The sequence below is a fragment of the Heptranchias perlo genome, chromosome 8 (genome assembly GCF_035084215.1).
Source record: "Heptranchias perlo isolate sHepPer1 chromosome 8, sHepPer1.hap1, whole genome shotgun sequence".
Lineage (NCBI taxonomy): Eukaryota > Metazoa > Chordata > Chondrichthyes > Hexanchiformes > Hexanchidae > Heptranchias > Heptranchias perlo.
Window position 1 is genome coordinate 74,624,462 of NC_090332.1, and position 20,977 is coordinate 74,645,438.

At 44.3% G+C, this 20,977-nt stretch overlaps 1 protein-coding gene across 3 annotated transcripts in view; it reads left to right on the plus strand.

Annotated features, from left to right (window-relative positions):
* The window catches only part of adgb (androglobin), a 225,624-nt gene that overhangs the window by 78,751 nt on the left and 125,896 nt on the right, over positions 1 to 20,977 (plus strand). For all 3 annotated transcript variants that reach the window (XM_067989325.1, XM_067989323.1, XM_067989324.1), the window contains 3 exons: positions 2,413 to 2,507; positions 10,769 to 10,943; positions 17,530 to 17,620. In XM_067989325.1, the coding sequence (XP_067845426.1) occupies positions 2,413 to 2,507; positions 10,769 to 10,943; positions 17,530 to 17,620 (361 nt within the window). The remainder of the gene's footprint in view (positions 1 to 2,412; positions 2,508 to 10,768; positions 10,944 to 17,529; positions 17,621 to 20,977) is intronic.

Here is a 20,977-nt window from a genome sequence, read left to right on the forward strand (position 1 = left end):
CGGATGCCAGGAGCTCAACTTGAATTCACAAGTAGCCCCAAAAACGGAAATTAGAGCAGGAATGTGCTCGACTTGGGTGGGCACGAAACCTTCCCCACCCCCACCCCCCTCAGGTACTGTTCCTATTCCTGAAATGTGCGAATCAGAAAATGTACCTGTAGGTGTCTCCATTGTGCCCTGGTGTGCATTCGACTGAGCGGAGGAGCTGCTGCCAAGTATTATAGCTGGTTCCCTGGAGTGACCCTGTTTGCTTGCCCTTTGCAGCAGCAGCTCTGCATTTGTGCCGGTGCACTTTGGTGCAGTGTTCTCGTTTTACCACAAAAAATTTTCCTGTCCGGGAAAAGTACATCAAAGAGGTTTTTGTTGAAGGGTCTTTTTGTTTTATTTTTCCTTTATGTTTAGATTAGAATTGCTACTTTTTTTTTCAAAGAAAAAGTGGAAGAAACATTTGCAACAGGACTATTTGTCTCCTGGACCTGACAAAGTGATATAACAGGATTTCTTTATTCTACTTCTGAAAGCCAGAAACTGATACTGAACAGTTAGAAACTGGTAGTGGAAATCTGGAACTCGCCCCAAAAGGCTCTGAATGCTGGGGGTCAGTTGACTGAGATAGATAGATTTTTGTTCGGTAAGGGTATCGAGGGATATGGAATGAAGGTAGATAAATGCAGTTGAGGTACAGATCAGCCACGATTTAATTGAATGGCTGAACAGGCTTGAGGGGATGAATGCCCTCTTCCTGTTCCTATTCAAAAATCAGTTTGAACATTATATTATCTTTGCTCAATCTCTGGCATGGCCAGCTTAGTTTCAGGTAGGCACAACCACAGACTAAATTGCAATAAGTACCTTTTCAACTTGTGCACCAACAGGGAATTGCACTACTCCAACCCAACTGGTGCTCGATGTTTGTTTTCTAAATGAAGGGAGCGGTAGATGAAAAAAAAGAAAGACTTGCATTTATACATATTTCTTGATATATGTTAATGACTTGGACATGGGTGTACAGGGCATAATTTCAAAATTTGCAGATGACTCAAAACTTGGAAGGGTAGTAAACAGTGAGGAGGATAGTCGTAGACTTCAAGAGGCTATAGACAGGCTGGTGGCAAGGGTGGACACGTGGCAGATGAAATTAAGTGCAGAAAAATGCAAAGTGATACATTTCGGCAGGAAGAACAAGGAGAGGCAATATAAACTAGAGGGCACAACTCTAAAAGGGGTACAGGAACAGAGAGATCTGGAGGTATGTGTACAGATCGTTGAAGGTGGCAGGGCAGGTTGAGAAAGCGTTTAAAAATGCATAGGGGATCCTGGGCTTTATAGATAGAGGCATAGAGTACAAAAGTATGGAAGTCATGATGAACCTTTATGAAACACTGGCTCGGCCACAACCGGACTATTATGTCCAGTTCTGGGCACTGCGCTTTGGGAAAGACGTGAAAGCCTTAGAGAGGGTGCACATGAGATTTACTAGAATGATTCCAGGGATGAGGGACTTTAGTTACATGGATAGACTGGAGAAGCTGGGGTTGTTCTCTTTGGAACAGAGAAGATTGCGAGGAGATTTGATTCAAAATCATGAAGGGTGTAGACAGAGAGAAACCGTTCCCATTGGCGGAAGGGTCATGAACCAGAGGACATAGATTTAAGGTGATTGGCAAAAGAACCAAAGGTGACATGAGGAAAAACTTCTTTACACAGCGAGTGGTTAGGATCTGGAATGCACTGCCTGAGGGGGTGGTGGAGGCAGATTCAATCATGGCTTCCAAAAGGGAACTGGATAAGTACTTGAAAGGAAAAAATTTGCAGGGCTATGGGGATAGGGCAGGGGAGTGGGACTAGCTGGATTGCTCTTGCATAGAGCCGGTTTGGACTCGAGGGGCTGAATGGTTTCCTTCCATGCTGTAACCTTTCTATGATTCTATGATTTTATGATATAGCGCCTTTCACAACCTCAGGACATCCCCCATGCTTTACCGCCAAAGAAACTATTTCCACTAGCAAGAGGGTCGGTAACCAGAGGACACGGATTTAAGATAATTTGCAAAAGAACCAGAAAGGAAATGAGGAGAAATGTTTTTACGCAGCGAGTTGTTATGATCTGGAATGCATTGCCTGAAAGGGTGGTAACTTTCATAAGGGAGGTGGATATACTCTTAAAAAGGAAAAATTTACAGGGCTACGGGGAAAGAGCAGAGGAGTGGGACTAATTGGATAGCTCTTTCAAAGAGCCGGCATAGGCACAATGGGCCGAATGGCTTCCATCTGTGCTGTATGATTCTAAGTATTTTTGAAGTCTAGTCACTGTTGTAATGTAGAAAAACAAAATGTAGGAAATGCAAGTTAACCAAGTGTTGCGTTGTATTTTAAAAGCAACAAGCACTGTTTATGTTCTTTGTGTTGCAGGTACCCCAGTGGCGGTGATGCCACAGATGATGATTTACGCTACCTACTTCCCACTGCAGCTGACAGAAAGGAGGATTTCTTTACTTGGACAAATGGTAATGGTTACATGCACTGTTGCATATTGTATAGCGTTTATCTCTGACCACTGTTCTGGTGATAACATTGTAGATCAAGTGAATAGCAGCAAGTTACATTTAAAAGAAAGAAAGGAAGAAAGACATTTATACACTGTCTTTCACGACCTCAGGATGTCCCAAAGCTCATTACAGCCAATGAAGTACTTTTGAAGTGTAGTCACTGTTGTATTGTAGGAAACGCAGCAGCCAATTTGCACACAACAAGGTTCCACAAACAGCAATGTGATAATGACCAGATAATCTGTTTTAGTGATGTTGGGTGACGGATAATTATTGGCTAGAACTCCCTTGCTCTTTTTCCAAATAGTGCCATGGAATCTTTTACGTCCACCTGAGTGGGCAGTCGGGGCCTCGGTTTAACGTCTCATCCGAAAGACGGCACCTCTGACAGTGCAGCACTTCCTCAGTACTGCACTGGGAGTGTCAGCCTGGATTCTGTGCTCAAATCTCTGGACTGGGACTTGAACCCACAACCTTCTGACTCAGTGGCAAGAGTGCTACTACTGAGCCATGGCTGACACTTTATATATTTATTTATATAAAACCTTCAATCTCAAAGACATCCCAAAGGTGCCTCACGGAAAAGAAGTGAAGACCAAGCAGTGCTGGCAGGAGGTCACTGAAAGCACAGTGGAAAAGTTAGATTTTGAGGAGGCTTTTAAAGTCGGAGAGAAGTAGGAAGTGGGGGGGAGGGGGGAGCGAGAAGCGAGATTAGTGAGAGAATTCCAGGGAGTATGGCCGAGACAACTGAAGCATCTGCACTGATGGTGGAGATGAAGGAGGAAGATCGCAGAGGAGCGAAGAGGTAGAGGAGTTGCAGAGGTGGACTGGGGTCAACCCATGGAGGGATGTGTAAATGAGAATAAGGATTTTAAATTTGATGCCTTGAGGATCAGGGAGCCAGGAGTGATGGGAGAGTGAGGCTTTGTGCAGAACTTGTGATAGGTGGAGTTTCGGATGAGTTGTTCTTCATGTAAGGTGGAGCTTGCGAGGATGGTGAGGAGGATGTTGGAGAAGTCAAGCCCGAAGCTAACTAGAGCATAAACAAGTGTTTCCGCAGCAGTGAGGTAAGAGCAGAGGTGGGGATGTTGTGAAGATGGAAGTAAATGTTTTTGATGGATTGGATATGGGATTTGAAGCTCAGCTCAGAGTCTGACAGATCTGCTTCAGTCTGGCAGGGGGCCAGAGTTTCAGGTGAGAGCTGAATAAGATGGCTTCAGTCTTCAAACGCAGGAAGTTCCGTCTCATCTGTGATTTGATGTCAGATGGACAATCTGACAACACAGTGGTGTTCTTGGAGTCATGGGTGGTTGTTTCTATTCCATACATATGGAAAAAGAGGGGTCAAGTGTGGAGCACCAGTCTACTCCAGAGGTGACCATGGGAGGGGGGGGTTCCCTAGAAGTGGACTGTGGAGGAGGATGGAGTGGTCAATCATGTCGAATAATGTGGAGAAGTTGAGGCAGGATATGCTGCAGTCATAAAGGATATTTTGGGGGATTTTGATCAGGGTGGGCTTAGTGCTGTGTGCAGAGTGGAAACTGGACTGAAGGGATTCAAACTGGGAATTGTGGTTGAATTTAGCATGGGGTTGGGTAGCAACATGTTCAAGGACCTTAGATAGGAAAGAGATGGGAGTAATAATTGCAGAGGAAGAAGGGGTCAATAACAGCTTTCTTTGAGGAGGTGAAGATGGCAATTTTCCATCATGCTGATTTGTATCACTCCTATCTGTCATATTTTTCTGTCATGCTTAAACTTGATGTTTATATTCCTATTTCTTGCCTCATTCTTCCCAAGTGAATCACTCCAGTTCTGGTCCTCTCAGCCACCAATTTAGTGTCTCCACAGCATCACCTGCCTGAGAACCCTGAACATTGGGCCTCTCACCCGGCACAAGCTGCTGCTACTTCTTCCTGCTCCCTGGTTGGCCTCCTGCCATGTTCGCAACCAGTAAGTTATTTTAAAGTGTGGCTCGAGCAACAGATGCAGATGTCAACATCCCAGCCATTCTTCAGCCCTCTGCCCCTTTGAGACTTCCTAAAAGCTGGCACTACTGTTGCAAAATTCCCTGCCACCCCTCCCATGTTCACAACATCAAATTTCCATCCCCAATCCCTCAGGCCAAAAGGTACTCTCACCAAGTTCCTGGCCTTCAGAGATGCTATACATACTAAAAGTGCAGTAAAGGCTTTCAACTCACCTAAAGCTAGTTCTCAGCCAATGGTGGGAGGCTACTTCTTGGACTTTTGGCTGATCGGGGTTGGGGGGGGGGGTGGGCGGGGGAACTGTCAGCACCCCAAACACAATGGGGACAGGTCATATTCTTCTGGGCCCTCTGCCCCTTCAATATTACCACAGCCTGACTCTCCCATCAATGCAGAACCCCCTCTCCTGAATCCATGTAAACTGCTGGACCCCTCTCCCCAGTACTCCAGCGACCATCTGCCTCCCCAGCCCAAATCTTGGGAACCCCCAAACCACAGGATACCCATCCCAAATGTTTGAAACCCCAGAAGCTACCTCCACTGCTCCCAGATTGCAGGGCACTTCCCAAGTACTGTCAGACCCGAGACTCCTCTGCAAGTAGCGCCAGACCCTGAGTACACATGTACTTCTACATGTACGAGTGCTTCCACAGTGTGGGACCTTCCTCCCAATATGCCCATATCCCAGGACTCCACTAATTCTCTCCTACCACAGAAATGCACTCCCCAATGCTCCCACAATTCGTAGACTTTGAGACCTCTCCAATGTTTGCAAACCCCAGGACCTACCTTCTCCAGTGCTGCCAAATGCCTGGAGCTCCACTACAGTTCTCCTGATTCCCAGGGCCACCTTCCAATCTTAAGAACCCCACTCCTCACCACCTCCATTTCTACCAAATTGCACCACTCACTCCAAATTCTAGGAAGTTCCCTCCCCTCCCCCACCAAGTGTTTCCAAACCACATGACCCTTCTCTCCAGTTCTGTTACAAAGCAGCAATCCCCAGTTCTGCCCAACCCTGCTGCCTTCTCAAACCCCAGAATCTTCTAATACTGCTAAACTCAATCACACTCCAGTGCTCAAATGTCTCAGTTTTACAAGTTTTATGACAAGTTTTACAATCACGGCATCGTCCTCGTTCCAACAGAAGGCTCCCAGTTCCCCTCTACTGTCCAGGTGAATACACTACACCATCTTATCATGGAATCATACAGCACAGAAGGAGGCTATTCAGCCCATTGTGCCTGTGCAGGCTCTTTGATAGAGCTATTCAATTAGTCCCACTCGTCTGTTCTTCCCCGTAGCCCTGTAAATTTTTCTCTCTTCATGTATTTATTCAATTCCCTTTTGCAAGTTACTATTGAATCTGCTTCCACCACCCTTTCATGCAGTGCATTCCAGATCATTACAACTCGCTGCGTAAAAAATATTTCCTCACGTCGCCTCTGGCTCTTTTGCCGATCACCTTAAATCTATGTCCTCTGGTTACCGACCCCTCTGCCACTGGAAACAGTTTCTCCTTATTTACTCTGTCAAAACCAATCTCATTTTTGAACACCTCGATCAAATCTTCCCTCAACCTTCTCTGTTCTAAGGAGAACAACCCCAGCTTCCCCAGTCTCTCCAGATAACTGAAGTCCCTCATCCCTGGCACCATTCTAGTAAATCTCTTCTACACCCCCTCTAAAGCCTTGATATCTTTCCTAAAATATGGTGCCCAGAATTGAACACCTGAGGCCTAACCAGTGTTTTATGAAGGTCCAGCATAACTCACTTGCTATTGTACATAATGCCTCTATTAATAAAGCCCAGGATCCCATATGCTTTTGAAACAGTCTTCTCAACTTGTCCTGTCCCTTTCAAAGATTTGTGTATGTGCACCCCCAGATCTCTCTGTTCTTGCATCCCCTTTAAATTACACTATTTAGTTTATATTATCTCTCTTCATTCTTCCACCAAAATGCATCACTTCACACTTTTCTGTGTTAAATTTCATGTGTCATGCATCTGCCCATTTCACCAGTCTATGTCCTCCTGAAGTCCGTTACTATTCCCCACATTGTTTACTACATTTCTGAGTTTTGTGTCATCTGCAAATGTTGAAATTATACCCTCTACACCCAAGTCCAGGTCATTAATATATATCAAAAAGATCAGTGGTCCTAATACTGACCCCTGGGGAACACCACTGTAAACTTCTCTCCAGTCTGAAAAACAACTGTTCACCATTACTCCCTGCTTTCTGTCCCCTAGCCACTTTTGTATCCATGCTGCTACTGTCCCTTTAATCCCATGGGCTTTAATTTTGCTAACTAGTCTATTATCTGTTACTTTATCAAATGCCTTTTGAAAGTCCATATAGACAACATCAACCACACTACCCTCATCAATCCTCTCCGTTACTCCATCAAAGAACTCAATCAATTTAGTCAAACACGATTTTCCTTTAACAAATCTGTGCTGACTTTCATTTATTAGCCCATACTTTTCCAAGTGCCAATTAATTTTGTCCCGGATTATTGTCTCTAAAAGTTTCCCCACTACCAATATTAGGCTAACTGTCCTGTAATTGATGGGTTTATCCCTCTCCCCTTTTTTGAACAGGGATGTAACATTTGCAATCATCCAGTCCCCCGGCACCATCCCCATATCTAAGGAGGATTGGAAGATTGTGGCCAGAGCCCCCTCAATTTCTATCCTTACTTCTCTCAGTAACTTAGGACGCAACCCATTTGGACCAGGTGACTTTTCTACTTTGAGTACTGCCAATCTTTTAAGTACTTCCTCTTTATCTATTTTTATCCTATCTAATGTTGCTGCTACCTCCTCCTTTACTGCTACAATGGCAGAATCCTCTTCTCTAGTGAAGACGGATGTGAAGTACTCATTTAGTGCCTCAGCCATGCCCTCTGCCTCCACAAGAAGATCTCCTTTTTTGTCCCTAATCGGTCTCACGCTTCCTTTGACTACGTTTTTACTATTTATATGTTTATAAAAGACTTTTGGGCTCCCTTTTATGTTAGCCACTAATCTATTCTCATACTCTCTCTTTGCCCCTCTTAATCCCTTTTTTAGATTTCCTCTGTACTTTCTGTATTCAGCCTGGTTCTCCACATTATTATGAACCTTATATGCATCATAAGCCTTCTTTTTCTGTTTCACTTTAATCTCTATATCTTTAGTCATCCAGGGAGCTCTAGCTTTGGATGCCCTTCCTTTCCCTCTGGTAGTGATGTACCCAAACCAACTCGTCCTTGAAGACCTCCCATTGATCAATTACTGTTTTGCCTGCCAATTTTTGATTCCAATTCACCTGGGCAAGATCCCTTTTTAACTCACTAAAATTTGCCCTCATCCAGTTAAGTATTTTCACATTTGATTGTTCCTTGTCCTTTTCCATAACTATTCTAAACCTAATGATATCATGATCACTGTTCCCCAAATGCTTCCCCACTGAAATATGCTCCACCTACCCCACTTCATTCCCAGAACTAGATCCAGCATTGTTTCCTTCCTGGTTGGGCTGGAAACACACTGTTCCAGAAAATTTTCTTGAAAACATTTCAGGAATTTCTCCACCTCTTTGCCCTTTACACTGTTATTGTCCCAGTCTATATTGGCATAATTGAAGTCCCCCATTATCACTATTCTATAGTTCTTGCATCTTTCTGTAATTTGCCTGCAAATATTCTCCTCTATCTCCTTCCTACTATTTGGTAGCCTATAGTATACACCTTGTAGCTTATTAGCTCCTCTATTGTTCCTTAATTCTAACCAAATAGATTCTATCCTTGACTACATCATTTGACTACATCATCCCTTTGACTACATTTGACTACATCATCCCTTTCCAGCACTATAATAGTTTCTTTGATCAATACTGCCACCCCCTCTCCTTTCTTTCCTTCCCCATCTTTCCTAAATAGCTTGTAGCCAGGAATATTAAGTACCCAATCATCTCCTTCTTTGAGCCAGGTCTCTGTTATTGCCATTAGATCGTAGTCCCATGTGGCTTGAGCCTGCAGCTCACCAACCTTATTTACCACGCTACGTGCATTTACGCACACGCACTCCTACCTCATCTTAGACTGCCTCGCATTTGCCCCCTGTCTGAACCCTCCTATTTCTGAACTATTCTTTACTCTAGTGCTACTTAACTCTCCCGGACCTCTGTGCGCCTTGTTTCTCCTCTCTAATGTTTCATCCCGGTGCCCATCCCCCTACCAAATTAGATTAAACCTCCCCCACAGTACTAGTTAACCTCCCCGCGAGGACATTGGTCCCAGCTCTGTTGAGGTGCATCTCAATCTTGAACAGATCCCTCCTGCCCCAGAACTGGTCCCAATGCTCCAGGAATCTGAAACCCTCTCTCCTGCACCATTGGTGCATTATCCGATTATTTCCATACTCACTAACGCATGGCACTGGGAGTAATCCAGAGGTTACTACCTTTGAGGTCCTGCTTTTTAACTTCCTCCCTAGCTCCTGAAACTCTGACTGCAGGACCTCGACCCTTTCACTTCCTATATCATTGGTTCCCACATGGACCACGACTTCTGGCTGTTCCCCTTCCTCCTCAAAATTTTCTGTACTCTCTCAGTGATATCCTTTACTCTGGCACCAGGAAGGGAACACATCATGTGGGACTCACGTCGGCGGTTGCAGAAACGCTTGTCTATCCTCCTGTCTAACGAATCTCCAAAAACAATTGCATTTCTTTTGCCTCCCTGTGCAGCCGAGTCTCCCACGTGCCGTGGGATTTGCTCCTGTTTGCACGCCCCCGAGGTGTCAACACCCTCTACTGGTATTCGACGCAGAATACCAGTTTGAGAGTGCTGCACTTCTGAACTGCCTGCCTGTTCTTCCTAGTCTGTCTGGTGATCATCCTCTCCCTCTCAACCTGAACTCTCTGTAGCTGGGGGGTGACCACCTCCTGAAACATGCTATCCACGAAACTCTCAGCTTTCCGTATGCATTGTAGTGATGCCAGCCGCTCTTCAAGCTCAGAAACTCTGCTCAAGCTCAAGCAGTTGGCAGCACTTCTTGCACATGTGGTTTTCCAGGACACATGAAGTGTTCTGGAGTTCCCACATGGCACAGGATGTGCATGCAATGGGCCCCAGTTGTTCTGCCTTGTTAGCTAACAGTTATTTAAACTGTTTAGCTTTAAGGCACTTTACTGTTTATCTGACACTCAAACACGAACCACTAAAAACACTAACAACCACTGAAAAACACTAACTAATGAACGAAATACTTACCGATTCACCCTCGACGCTCCTCCTTTCCTTTGTTTTGATTCCTTGTGCGGCTCCCTTTATGCTCCGCTCAGTCTTAGACTACATTTAAATTACTTCGCACCTGCTTCCTCCTCTGCACCTAATTCTCACACTCACCAAATTCCCAGTTGAAAGTCCTCACTCTGTTAGCACTTCACTCTGTTCGGGGTTTGCTCTCTGTCTTTCCCAACCTCTGTGCTCAAGCTCTCATGTAATGGATAATTTACTGATCCAATGTATAAGAATTTTCAAAGCCAGTGATATTTACTGGTAATGGAAAAATGGACAGAATCACAGAATTCAATCATCAAATCACTGGTAAAAAGCCTAGAATACCATTTAATAGGAACACAACTTGACTTTCCAATCACTGTAAATAGTACAGACATAAACAATTTACTTTTCCCTAAGCTTTCTCTCCTTCATCGATGCCCAACTCTCACCCTCCCACTCGCAGCTCAACCCAACTACCTGTTCCTTGCTCACCACCACTAACCTCTCCATAGCCTTATGCTTCCCTTCTCTTTCCTCCCTTAACGTTTTTTTTCTCCCCATCACTCACTCATCCCAATCTACCCAACCTCTCCCCCCACCACTTGTTGTACATCCATCTTCATACTCGGGTAACAGGCCCCACTCCATTTCAAATCACTGAATTTTCCATTATGGCCCCAAATAAAATCTGTGGGCCACAATGATTGTGCCTGCCCGAGCCCTCCAGCGCTAACCCTGTCAGAACTGAGGGGCTTCTTTAACCATTTCAGACCAGAGTCACGTTGGGGCAGGGGGGAGGTCCCTATTAGTGAGCCAGTTGGCGATATAGAGCAATTCAATAGCATTGAATTCACAACCTCCTGATCACCAGTCTAGGACTTTAACCGCTACATTACCATACCCATCCCATGTTTTGTTTCTGTTTAGTGACTTTATGTGGTTCTTCTGCACCTTGTAGGCTGAATCCTCAGAGAAGCTGCGACACTATGGACTTTCCCACATACATAGCCACCCAGTACTGGTTACAAGGACCAGGTCCTGTCCCCTCATAATCCCACCAGACATCGCTCAGATTCCACGATGGAAGCTCATCCGACCACAAAATCGTACTATTCCAATAGCTGATCCAAAAGGTATTGTTATTTTAAGTTTGACAACTAAAATTGTTTGCTCTTTAAATTCTCAATCTTTTCATATTGCACTTATGTAACTACATTATGGGACATTTTTGTCTCGTGCTTGAAAGTTCGTAATCTTAGACTTTTAACAGCTGTTACTGAATTTGTGGTGTACAAACCTCCAATGAAACAGAGAGAGTAAGGGATCTGAAGTAAGGGACCTACATTGGCAACCAGTCCACCAATGCCTCAAATTTAAAATTCTCATCCTTGTGTTTAAATCCACTCATGGCCTCGCCCCTCCCTATCTCTGTAACCTCCTCCAGCCCTACAACCCTCCAAGAACTCTGCATTCTTTCAACTCTTGCCTCTCCTCCACTTCCTTCCCCCCACCATTGGTGGCTGTTCCTTCAGCCATCTAGGTCCTGTAATAATTTCTGGAGTGGGGACAATAATTCGACTTGACACCATCTTGGTTATAGAGGTTGTTCAGACTTTATTGTATAAGTTAATTCAGACTATATTATATTACAATATGTCAGCAGGAACTAACAATCGCTTTAACAGTGCAATAATAGATTCATATTACCCGCATCTCGCGATTGGACAATGGTGATCTTCCCAATAGTGACACAGCGTTAGCCAAAGGCCAGCGTCGATCCACTGGATGTATCTAACTATCTGTTCCTCCTCTGACTGTGTTTCTGCTGGCTGAAAGCCAGTCTCTTATACTTCTATTTTTACCTGAAAGATGTGCCGCTCTGCACATACTGTTTAACAGATGTCTCACAAATGGTGAGTTAATGATATGTCAGTTCCTCTACCTTATGGAGATACCCCAATATTCACAGAAGTAGGACAAAAGTCACTAAATTAGCTGATGACCCCCTCCCAAGGTTTACAGCTTTCCTGTTTATTCAGCTGCATGATTTAGAGCCCTAAAAGTCAGAAGGGTTAGAAAGATTTAGAAAGGGTAATATTTTTCCATTTCTCTAGATTTTTAACCCCTTACTACCAAAATTCATCTCTTCCTCGATTAGCCTATTCTAAATGACACGGTACAATAACATACTGGTTATGATACTGGACCAGTAATCCAGAGGCCTGGACTAATAATCCAGAGTCATGAGTTCAAACCCCGCCACGGCAGCTGGGGAATTTAAATTCAATTAATTAAATAAAATCTGGAACAAAAAAAACTATCAGTAACGGTGGCCATGTCGGTCTGGGGACTTGTGCCAAAATTGGGACAGCTGTCCCACAGACTAGTCAAGCAACAGTCTGACATAGCCATACTCACAGAATCATATCTTTCAGCCAACGTCCCAGACTCTTCCATCACCATCCCTGGGTATGTCCTGTCCCACCGGCAGGACAGACCCACCAGAGGTGGTGGTACAGTGATATACAGTCAGGAGGGAGTGGCCCTGGAAGTCCTTAACATTGACTCTGGACCCCGTGATATCTCATGGCATCAGGTCAAACATGCGCAAGGAAACCTCATGTTAATTACCACCTACCGCCCTCCCTCAGCTGATGAATCAGTCCTCCTCCATGTTGAGCACCACTTGGAGGAAGCACTGAGGGTAGCAAGGGCACAGAATGTACTCTGGGTGGGGGACTTCAATGTCCATCACCAAGAGTGGCTCGGTAGCACCACTACTGACCGAGCTGGCTGAGTCCTGAAGGACATAGCTGCCAGACTGGGCCTGCGGCAGGTGGTGAGTGAACCAACACGAGGGAAAAACCTACTTGACATCGTCCTCAGCAATCTACCTGTCGCAGATACATCTGTCCATGACTGTATTGGTAGGAGTGACCACCTCACAGTCCTTGTGGAGATGAAGTCCCGTCTTCACAATGAGGATACCATCCAACGTGTTGTGTGGCACTACCATCGTGCTAAATGGGATAGATTCAGAGCAGATCGAGCAGCTCAAAACTGGGCATCCATAAGGCACTGTGGGCTATCAGCAGCAGCAGAATTGTATTCCAGCACAATCTGTAACCTCATGCCCTGTCATATTCCTCACTCTGCCATTACCAACAAGCCAGGGGATCAGCCCTGGTTCAATGAGGAGTGTAGAAGAGCATGCCAGGAGCAGCACCAGGCGTACCTAAAAGTGAGGTGCCAGCCTGGTGAAGCTGCAACACAGGACTACATGCATGCTAAACAGCGGAAGCAGCACGCTATAGACAGAGCTAAGCGATTCCACAACCAACGGATCAGATCAAAGCTCTGCAGTCCTGCCACATCCTGTCGTGAATGGTGTTGGACAGTTAAACAATTAACAGGAGGAGGAAGCTCTGTGAACATCCCCATTCTCAATGATGGCAGAGTCCAGCACGTGAGTGCAAATGACAAGGCTGAAGTGTTTGCAACCATCTTCAGCCAGAAGCGCCGAGTGGATGATCCATCTCGGCCTCCTCCCGCTATCCCAACCATCACAGAAGCCAGTCTTCAGCCAATTTGATTCACTCCACGTGATATCAAGAAACGGCTGAGTGCAATGGATAAACAAAGGCTATGGGCCCCAACAACATCCCAGCTGTAGTGCTGAAAACTTGTGCTCCAGAACTAGCCACACCTCCAGACAAACTGTTCCAGTGCAGCTACAATACTGGTATCTACCCGAGAATATGGAAAATTGCCCAGGTATGTCCTGTCCACAAAAAGCAGGACAAATCCAATCCGGCCAATTACTGCCCCATCAGTCTACTCTCAATCATCAGCAAAGTGATGGAACGTGTCGTCGATAGTGCTATCAAGCAGCACTTACTCACCGATGCTCAGTTTGGGTTCCACCAGGACCACTGGGCTCCAGACCTCATTGCAGCCCTGGTCCAAACATGGACAAAAGAGCTGAATTCCAGAGGTGAGGTGAGAGTGACTGCCTTTGACATCAAGGCAGCATTTGACCGAGTGTGGCACCAAGGAGCCCCAGTAAAATTGAAGTCAATGGGAATCAGGGGGTAAACTCTCCAGTGGCTGGAGTCATACCGAGCACAAAGGAAGATGGTAGTGGTTGTTGGAGGCATCATAAGGTCAGAAATAGGGATGTTCGCTGATGATTGCACAGTGTTCAGTTCCATTCTCAACCCCTCTGATAATGAAGCAGTCCGTGCCTGCATGCAGAAAGACCTGGACAACATACAGGCTTGGGCTGATAAGTGGCAAGTAACATTCGCGCCAGACAAGTGCCAGGCAATGACCACCTCCAGCAAGAGAGAATCTAACCACCTCCCCTTGACATTCAACGGCAATACCATCGCCGAATCCCCCACCATCAACATCCTGGGGGTCACCATTGACCAGAAACTTAACTGGACCAGCCACATAAATACTGTGGCTATAAGAGCAGGTCAGAGGCTGGGTATTCTGCGGCGAGTGACTCACCTCCTGACTCCCCAAAGCCTTTCCACCATCTACAAGGCACAAGTCAGGAGTGTGATGGAATACTCTCCACTTGCCTGGATGAGTGCAGCTCCAACAACACTCAAGAAGCTCGACACTATCCAGGGCAAAGCAGCCCGCTTGATTGGCACCCCATCCATCACCCTGAACACTCACTCCCCTGACCACTGGCGCACCGTGGCTGCAGTGAGTACCATCCACAGTATGCACTGCAGCAACTCGCCAAGGCTTCTTTGACAGCAGCTCCCAAACCCGCGACCTCTACCACCTAGAGGGAAAGAGCAGCAGGCACATGGGAGCAACACCACCTGCACGTTCCCGTCCAAGTCACACACCATCCCGACTTGGAAACATATCTCCATTCCTTCATCGTCGCTGGGTCAAAATCCTCGAACTCCCTACCTAACAATACTGTGGGAGAACCTTCACCACACGGACTGCAGCGGTTCAAGAAGGCGGTTCATCACCACCTTCTCAAGGGTAAGTAGGAATGGGCAATAAATGCTGGCCGTGCCAGCGACGCCCAAATCACATGAACGAATAAAAAAAATTATCATATTTGATGAATTCTCAAACTCATCATATTCTTACAGTCCTCAACGCCGGAATTCCCACCCTAAACCTCTTTGCTTCTACACTTCTCTCCCTTCATGAAAACCTACCTCCTTGATCAAGCTTTTATCACCCCTTCTAGTTTCTCTTTCTTTTGTCTGGTGTCAATTTATGTCTGATTGCGCTCCTGTGAAGCGGCTTTGGACATTTTCCTACGTTAAAGGCACTTTATAAGTGCGAGTTGTTGTTGTTTTTCTTGTATTCTCCATTAGAAAGCCTTTTTTCCACTACCACTGAATGGGCCCATAACTTCTCAGTTCTGACTTTTTGCTCATTTTGAATATTGGCTCAACACAGGCCTCCCTACTGTCCATGGGAATAATTCCAGGAGTCTGGGAAATCAAACATAAGCAGGGGGCTCACTGAGCACAGCTCCCATTTCTTTGAGTACCCTTGGGAGAGTGCCGTCTGGATCAGTAGCCCGATCTTATTCTTCCCAGCGTTATATCTGCATCTACTTTGACACGTATGACTCCTTTACTTCTTTACCCAAAACGTTACATAGAATGTACAGCACAGAAACAGGCCATTCGGCCCAACATGTCCGTGCCGGTTTTTATGCTCCACATGAGCCTCTTCCCACCCTACTTCATCTAACCTTATCAGCGTTCTCTTCTATTCCTCTCTCGGTTACGTGTTTATCTAGCTTCCCCTTAAATGCATTTAGGCAGTTTGCCTCAACTGCTCCATGTGCTGGCAAGTCCACATTCTTACCACTCTTTGGATAAAGAAGTTTCGCCTGAATTCCCCATTGGATTTATTAGTGACATTCTTATATTTATGACCCCTAGTTTTGGTTTCCCCCACAAGTAGAAACATCTTCTTAGGTCGACCCTATCAAACCCTGTCATAATTTTAAAGGTCTCTATTAGGTTACCCCTCAGCCTTCTCTTTTCTAGAGAAAAGAGTCCCGGCCTGTTCAGTCTTTCCTGATAGGTATAACCTCTCAGTTCTGGTATCACTTTTGTAAATCTTTTTTGCACCTTCTCCAGTGCCCCTATAATCCTTTTTATAATATGGAGAACAGAACTGTGCACAATACTTTAAATGTGGTCTAACTTAGGTTTGATACAAATTTAACATAAGTTCTCTGTTTTTCAATTCTGTCCCTCTGGAAATGAGCCCCAGTGCTTGATTTGCTTTTTTTTAATGGCCTTATCTGTGTCACTACTTTTAGTGAGTTGTGTCTGTACACCTAGATCCTTTTGCTCCTCTACCTCATTTAGACTTTTATTATCCAAGCAGTATGAGGCCTCCTTATTCTTCCTACCAAAATGTAACACCTCACACTTGCCTATATTGAATTTCATTTGCCGATTACACATCCATTCTGCAAGTTTATTAATGTCTTCTTGGATTTTGTCGCAGTCTTCCTCATTATTAACGATACCATCTAATTTGATGTCGTCCGCAAATTTTGTAATTGTACTTCTGATTCCCGAGTCCAAATCGTTTATGTAAATTGTGAACAACAGTGGTCCCAGTCCCGATCCTTGTGGAACACCACTCCCCATCTTTTGTCAGTCTGAGTAGCTACTCTTAACTCCTACTCTCTGTTTTGTGTTCTGTAGCCAGTTTGCTATCCATTCTGCTACTTGTCCCCTGACTCCACATGCTCTGACCTTAGTGGTTAGAATGTGGAACACTCTACCACAAGGAGTAGTTGAGATGAATAGCATAAATGTATTTAAGGGGAAGCTAGATAAACAGATGAGGGAGAAAGAAATAGAAGGTTATGCTGATGAGAATTGGATGAAGATGGTGGGAGGAGGCTCGTGTGGAGCATAAACACGAACATGGACCAGTTCTGCTCAGTGGCCTGTTTCTGTGCTGTACATTCTATGTAGTTCTATATAGAGTCACCTGTAACTGAGCATTGCCTACTGGAGCCAAGACTAATGCAAAATAGCCATTTAAAGCCTCTGCCATATTCTGGGAGTTGACCTGAACCTCTCCTGAGGAATCCTTAAATGGCCAAATGCAGTCCTTAATGGCCCTGTGACCCCTTGTTATTTTCTTTATTCATTCTCAAAATGTGGGCATTGCTGGCAAAGCCAACATTTATTTCCCATCCCTAGTTGCCCTTGTACAACTGAATGGCTTGCCTTGCCACTTCAGAGAGCAGTTTAGAGTCAATGTTCGTGTGGGACTGGAGTCACATATAGGCCAGCAGGTAAGGACGGCAGGTTTCCTTCCTTAAAGGACATTAGTGAGCCAATTGGGTTTTTACGACAATCCACAGTTTCATGGTCACTTTTACTGATAGCAGTTTTGTATTTCCAGATTTTTAAATTGGATTCAAATTCTGAAATGGTGGGATTTAAACTCGCGCTCTTTGGATTATTAATTCAGGCCTCTGGAATACTAGTTCAGTAACATAACCACTAAACGACCGTACCCATACCCGTACCTACAACATTGTAACACATGAACTAAGTTCTCCTGTTTAAATCAGATTATTACAACCGTGTGACAAATAGTTTTCAAGCTTTCTTTGTTTTCTCAGACTAGTCAGTGTCTTTTCTTCAGGTAACTGATACAAGGAACATGCTAAACACTTCTTCTGATTCACAGAGCCCAAAGTGAAGAAGCCTGATCAATTAGTTGAAATTGCAAGCCCATTTCTTAACTACAAGATAGACACTCAAATCATGCCTTCAGAAAAGTGAGTATAACCACTGCAGACAAAACTGTTCCATTTTACTGTTGTTTTCTTTCCTACTGGAAATAAATTATTGATCCACATTTTGCTGGAGTGGAGCATCTCATGGCATGCCCAATTTGTTAGATTTTTTTCCCTCACCCTTCAGCTCGAAAAATTTTTGTGCCGCAAATTGCTGCAAGTACGAGCTGATAACGGGATATCTGGGACCCCGGTGAATGACGGGACCAACAGTCTATTTCCTTAACCAATGATATTTAAGGATAAAGAAAGAAACAGAGGGATGATGGAGAAAGAGTGGCATGGGAGATAGGGGTTTCAATTCATGGGGCACCTGCACTAGTACTGGGAAAAGAGGGAGCTGTTCCGTTGGGACGGGCTCCATTTAAACTGGGCTGTGACTAGTGTCCTGGCGAATCGAATAACTAGGGCGGTAGATAGAGCTTTAAACTAAAAAGTGTGGTGGGGTGTTCAGGTAAGGGTAAATTTATAAATCTAAAGAGAAAAGTCAAGGTCATAGAGCAGTGTAGCATGTGTCAGGAAGGGATAGACAATTTAACGGTAATAATGCATCAGTGATTAAGGTCAAATCAGGGAAAATAGTAAAAGGTTAAAAATTAATGGCGCTTTATCTGAATTCACAAAGCTTTTGTAACAAGATAGACAAATTGATGGCACAAATAGAGATAAATGGGTATGATCTAGTAGCCATTACTGAGACATGGTTGCAGGGTGACCAAGGTTGGAAACTAAATATTCCAGGGTACTTGACTTTTTGAAAAGACAAACAAAATGGAAAAAGAGTGGGGGGTAGCCCTCACAATAAAGGATGACATAAGACAGTAATGAAAAAAGATCTTGACTCTGAAGATCAGGAAGTAGAATCAGTACGGGTAGAGATAAGTGATAACAAGGGGCAGAAAGTTTATGGGCCCCCTAACAGTAGTTATACTGTTGGACAGAGTATTAATGAAGAAATAAGAGGAGTTTGTAACAAAGGTAATGCAATAATTGTGGGGGATTTTAATCTTCATATAGACTGGGCAAATCAAATTGGCAAAAGTAGATTGGAGGACGAGTTCATGGAATGCATTAGAGATAGTTTCCTAGAACAACACGTCGTCGAACTAACCAGGGAACAGGCTATTTTAGATCTCGTATTGTGTAATGAGACAGATTCGTAATCTCATAGTAAGGGATCCTTTGGGGAAGAGTGATCATAATATGATTGAATTTCACATTGAGTACAAGAGTGAAGTACTTAAGTCCGAAACTAATTTTAAACTTAAACAAAGCCAATTACATGTGGATGAGGGGCGAGTTGGCTAAGGTAGATTGGGAAATTGGATTAAAGGATATGATGGTAAGCAATGGCGAACATTTAAAGAAATATTTCATAATTCTTAAGGAATATACATTCCATTGAAGAATAAAAACTCCACGAGAAGTGGCTATCTAAAGAAGTTAAGGATTGTGTTAGATTGAAAGAAGAGGCATATAATGTTGCATAGAAGAGTAGTAAGCCTGAGGATTGGGAGAGTTTTAGAAACCAGCAAAGGATGACCAAAAAGTTGATAAAGAGGGAGAAAATAGAATACAAGTGTAAATCAGAGGGCCTCGAATGAACATAAGAACATAAGAAGTAGGAGCAAGAGTAGGCCATGTGGCCCCTCGAGCCTGCTCTGCCATTCAATAAGATCATGGCTGATCGTCAACCTCAGCTCCACTTTGCTGCCCAATCCCCATATCCCTTGATTCCCTTAGAGTCCGAAAATCTATCTACCTCACTCTTGAATATACTCAATGACTACGCATCCACAGCTGTCTGGAGCAGAGAATTCCAAAGATTCATAAACCTCTGAGTGAAGAAATTTCTAATTTCAGTCCTAAATGGCCGACCTCTTATCCTGAGACAATGCCCCCTAATTGTAGACTCTCCAGCCAGGGGAAACAGCCTCACAGCATCTACCCTATCGAGCCCTCTCACAATCTTATATGTTTCAATGAGATCACCTCTCATTCTTCTAAACTCCAGAGAATATAGGCCCATTCTACTCAATCTCTCCTCATAAGACAACCCTCTCATCCCAGGAATCAATCTAGTGAACCTTTGTTGCATCGCCTCTAAGGCAAGTATATCGTTCCTTAGGTAAGGAGACCAAAACTGTGCATAGTACTCCAGGTGTGTTCTCACCAAAGCCCTGTACAATTGCAACAAGACTTCCTTACTCTTGTACTCTAACCCCCTTGCAAAAATGCCAACATACCATTTGCCTTCCTAATTGCTTGCTGTACCTGCATGTTAACTTTCTGTGTTTCGTGTACAAGGACACCCAAATCCCTCTGAACACCAACATTTAATAGTTTCTCACCATTTAAAAAATATTCTGTTTTTCTCTTCTTCCTACCAAAGTGAATAATCTCACTTTTCCCCACATTATACTCCATCTGCCACCTCTTTACCCACTCACTTAACCTATCTATGTCCCTTTGCAGACTCCTCGTATCCTCCTCACAGCTTACTTTCCCACCTAGCTTTGTATCGTCAGCAAACTTGGATACATTACACTCGGTCCCTTCATCTAAGTCATTAATATAGATTGTAAATAGCTGATGCCCAAGCACTGATCCTTGCGGCATCCCACTAGTTACAGCCTGCCAACCTGAAAATGACCTGTTTCTGTTTTCTGTCCATTAACCAATCCTTTATCCATGCTACTATATTACCCCCAACCCCATGAGCCCTTATCTTGTATAACAACCTTTTGTGTGGCACCTTATCGAATGCCTTTGGAAAATCCAAATATACTACATCCTCTAGTTCCCCTTTATCTACCCTGTTAGTTACAACCTCAAAAAACTCTAATAGATTTGTCAAACATGATTTCCCTTTCATAAAACCACGTTGACTCTGCCTAATCATTTTATGTTTTACTAAGTGCCCTGTTACCACCTCCTTAATAATGGATTCCAGCATTTTCCCAACGACTGATGTCAGGCTAACTGGCCTGTAGTTCCCTGTTTTCTCCCTTCCTCCTTTCTTGAATAGAGGTGTTACATTTGCTACCTTCCAATCCGCTGGGACCATTCTAGAATCTCGGGAATTTTGGAAGACCACAACCAATGCATCCACTATCTCTGCAGCCACCTCTTTTGGAACCCTATGATGTGGGCCAGCTGGTCTACGGGATTTGTCGGCTTTTAGTCCGATCAATTTCTCCGGTACTTTTTCTTTACTAATCTTAATTACTTTAAGTTCCTAACCCTCATTAGACCCTTGCTTCCCCACTATTTCTGGTATGTTATTTGTGTCTTCTATTGTGAAGGCAGATAGAAAATTTTTGTTTAACGTTTCTGCCA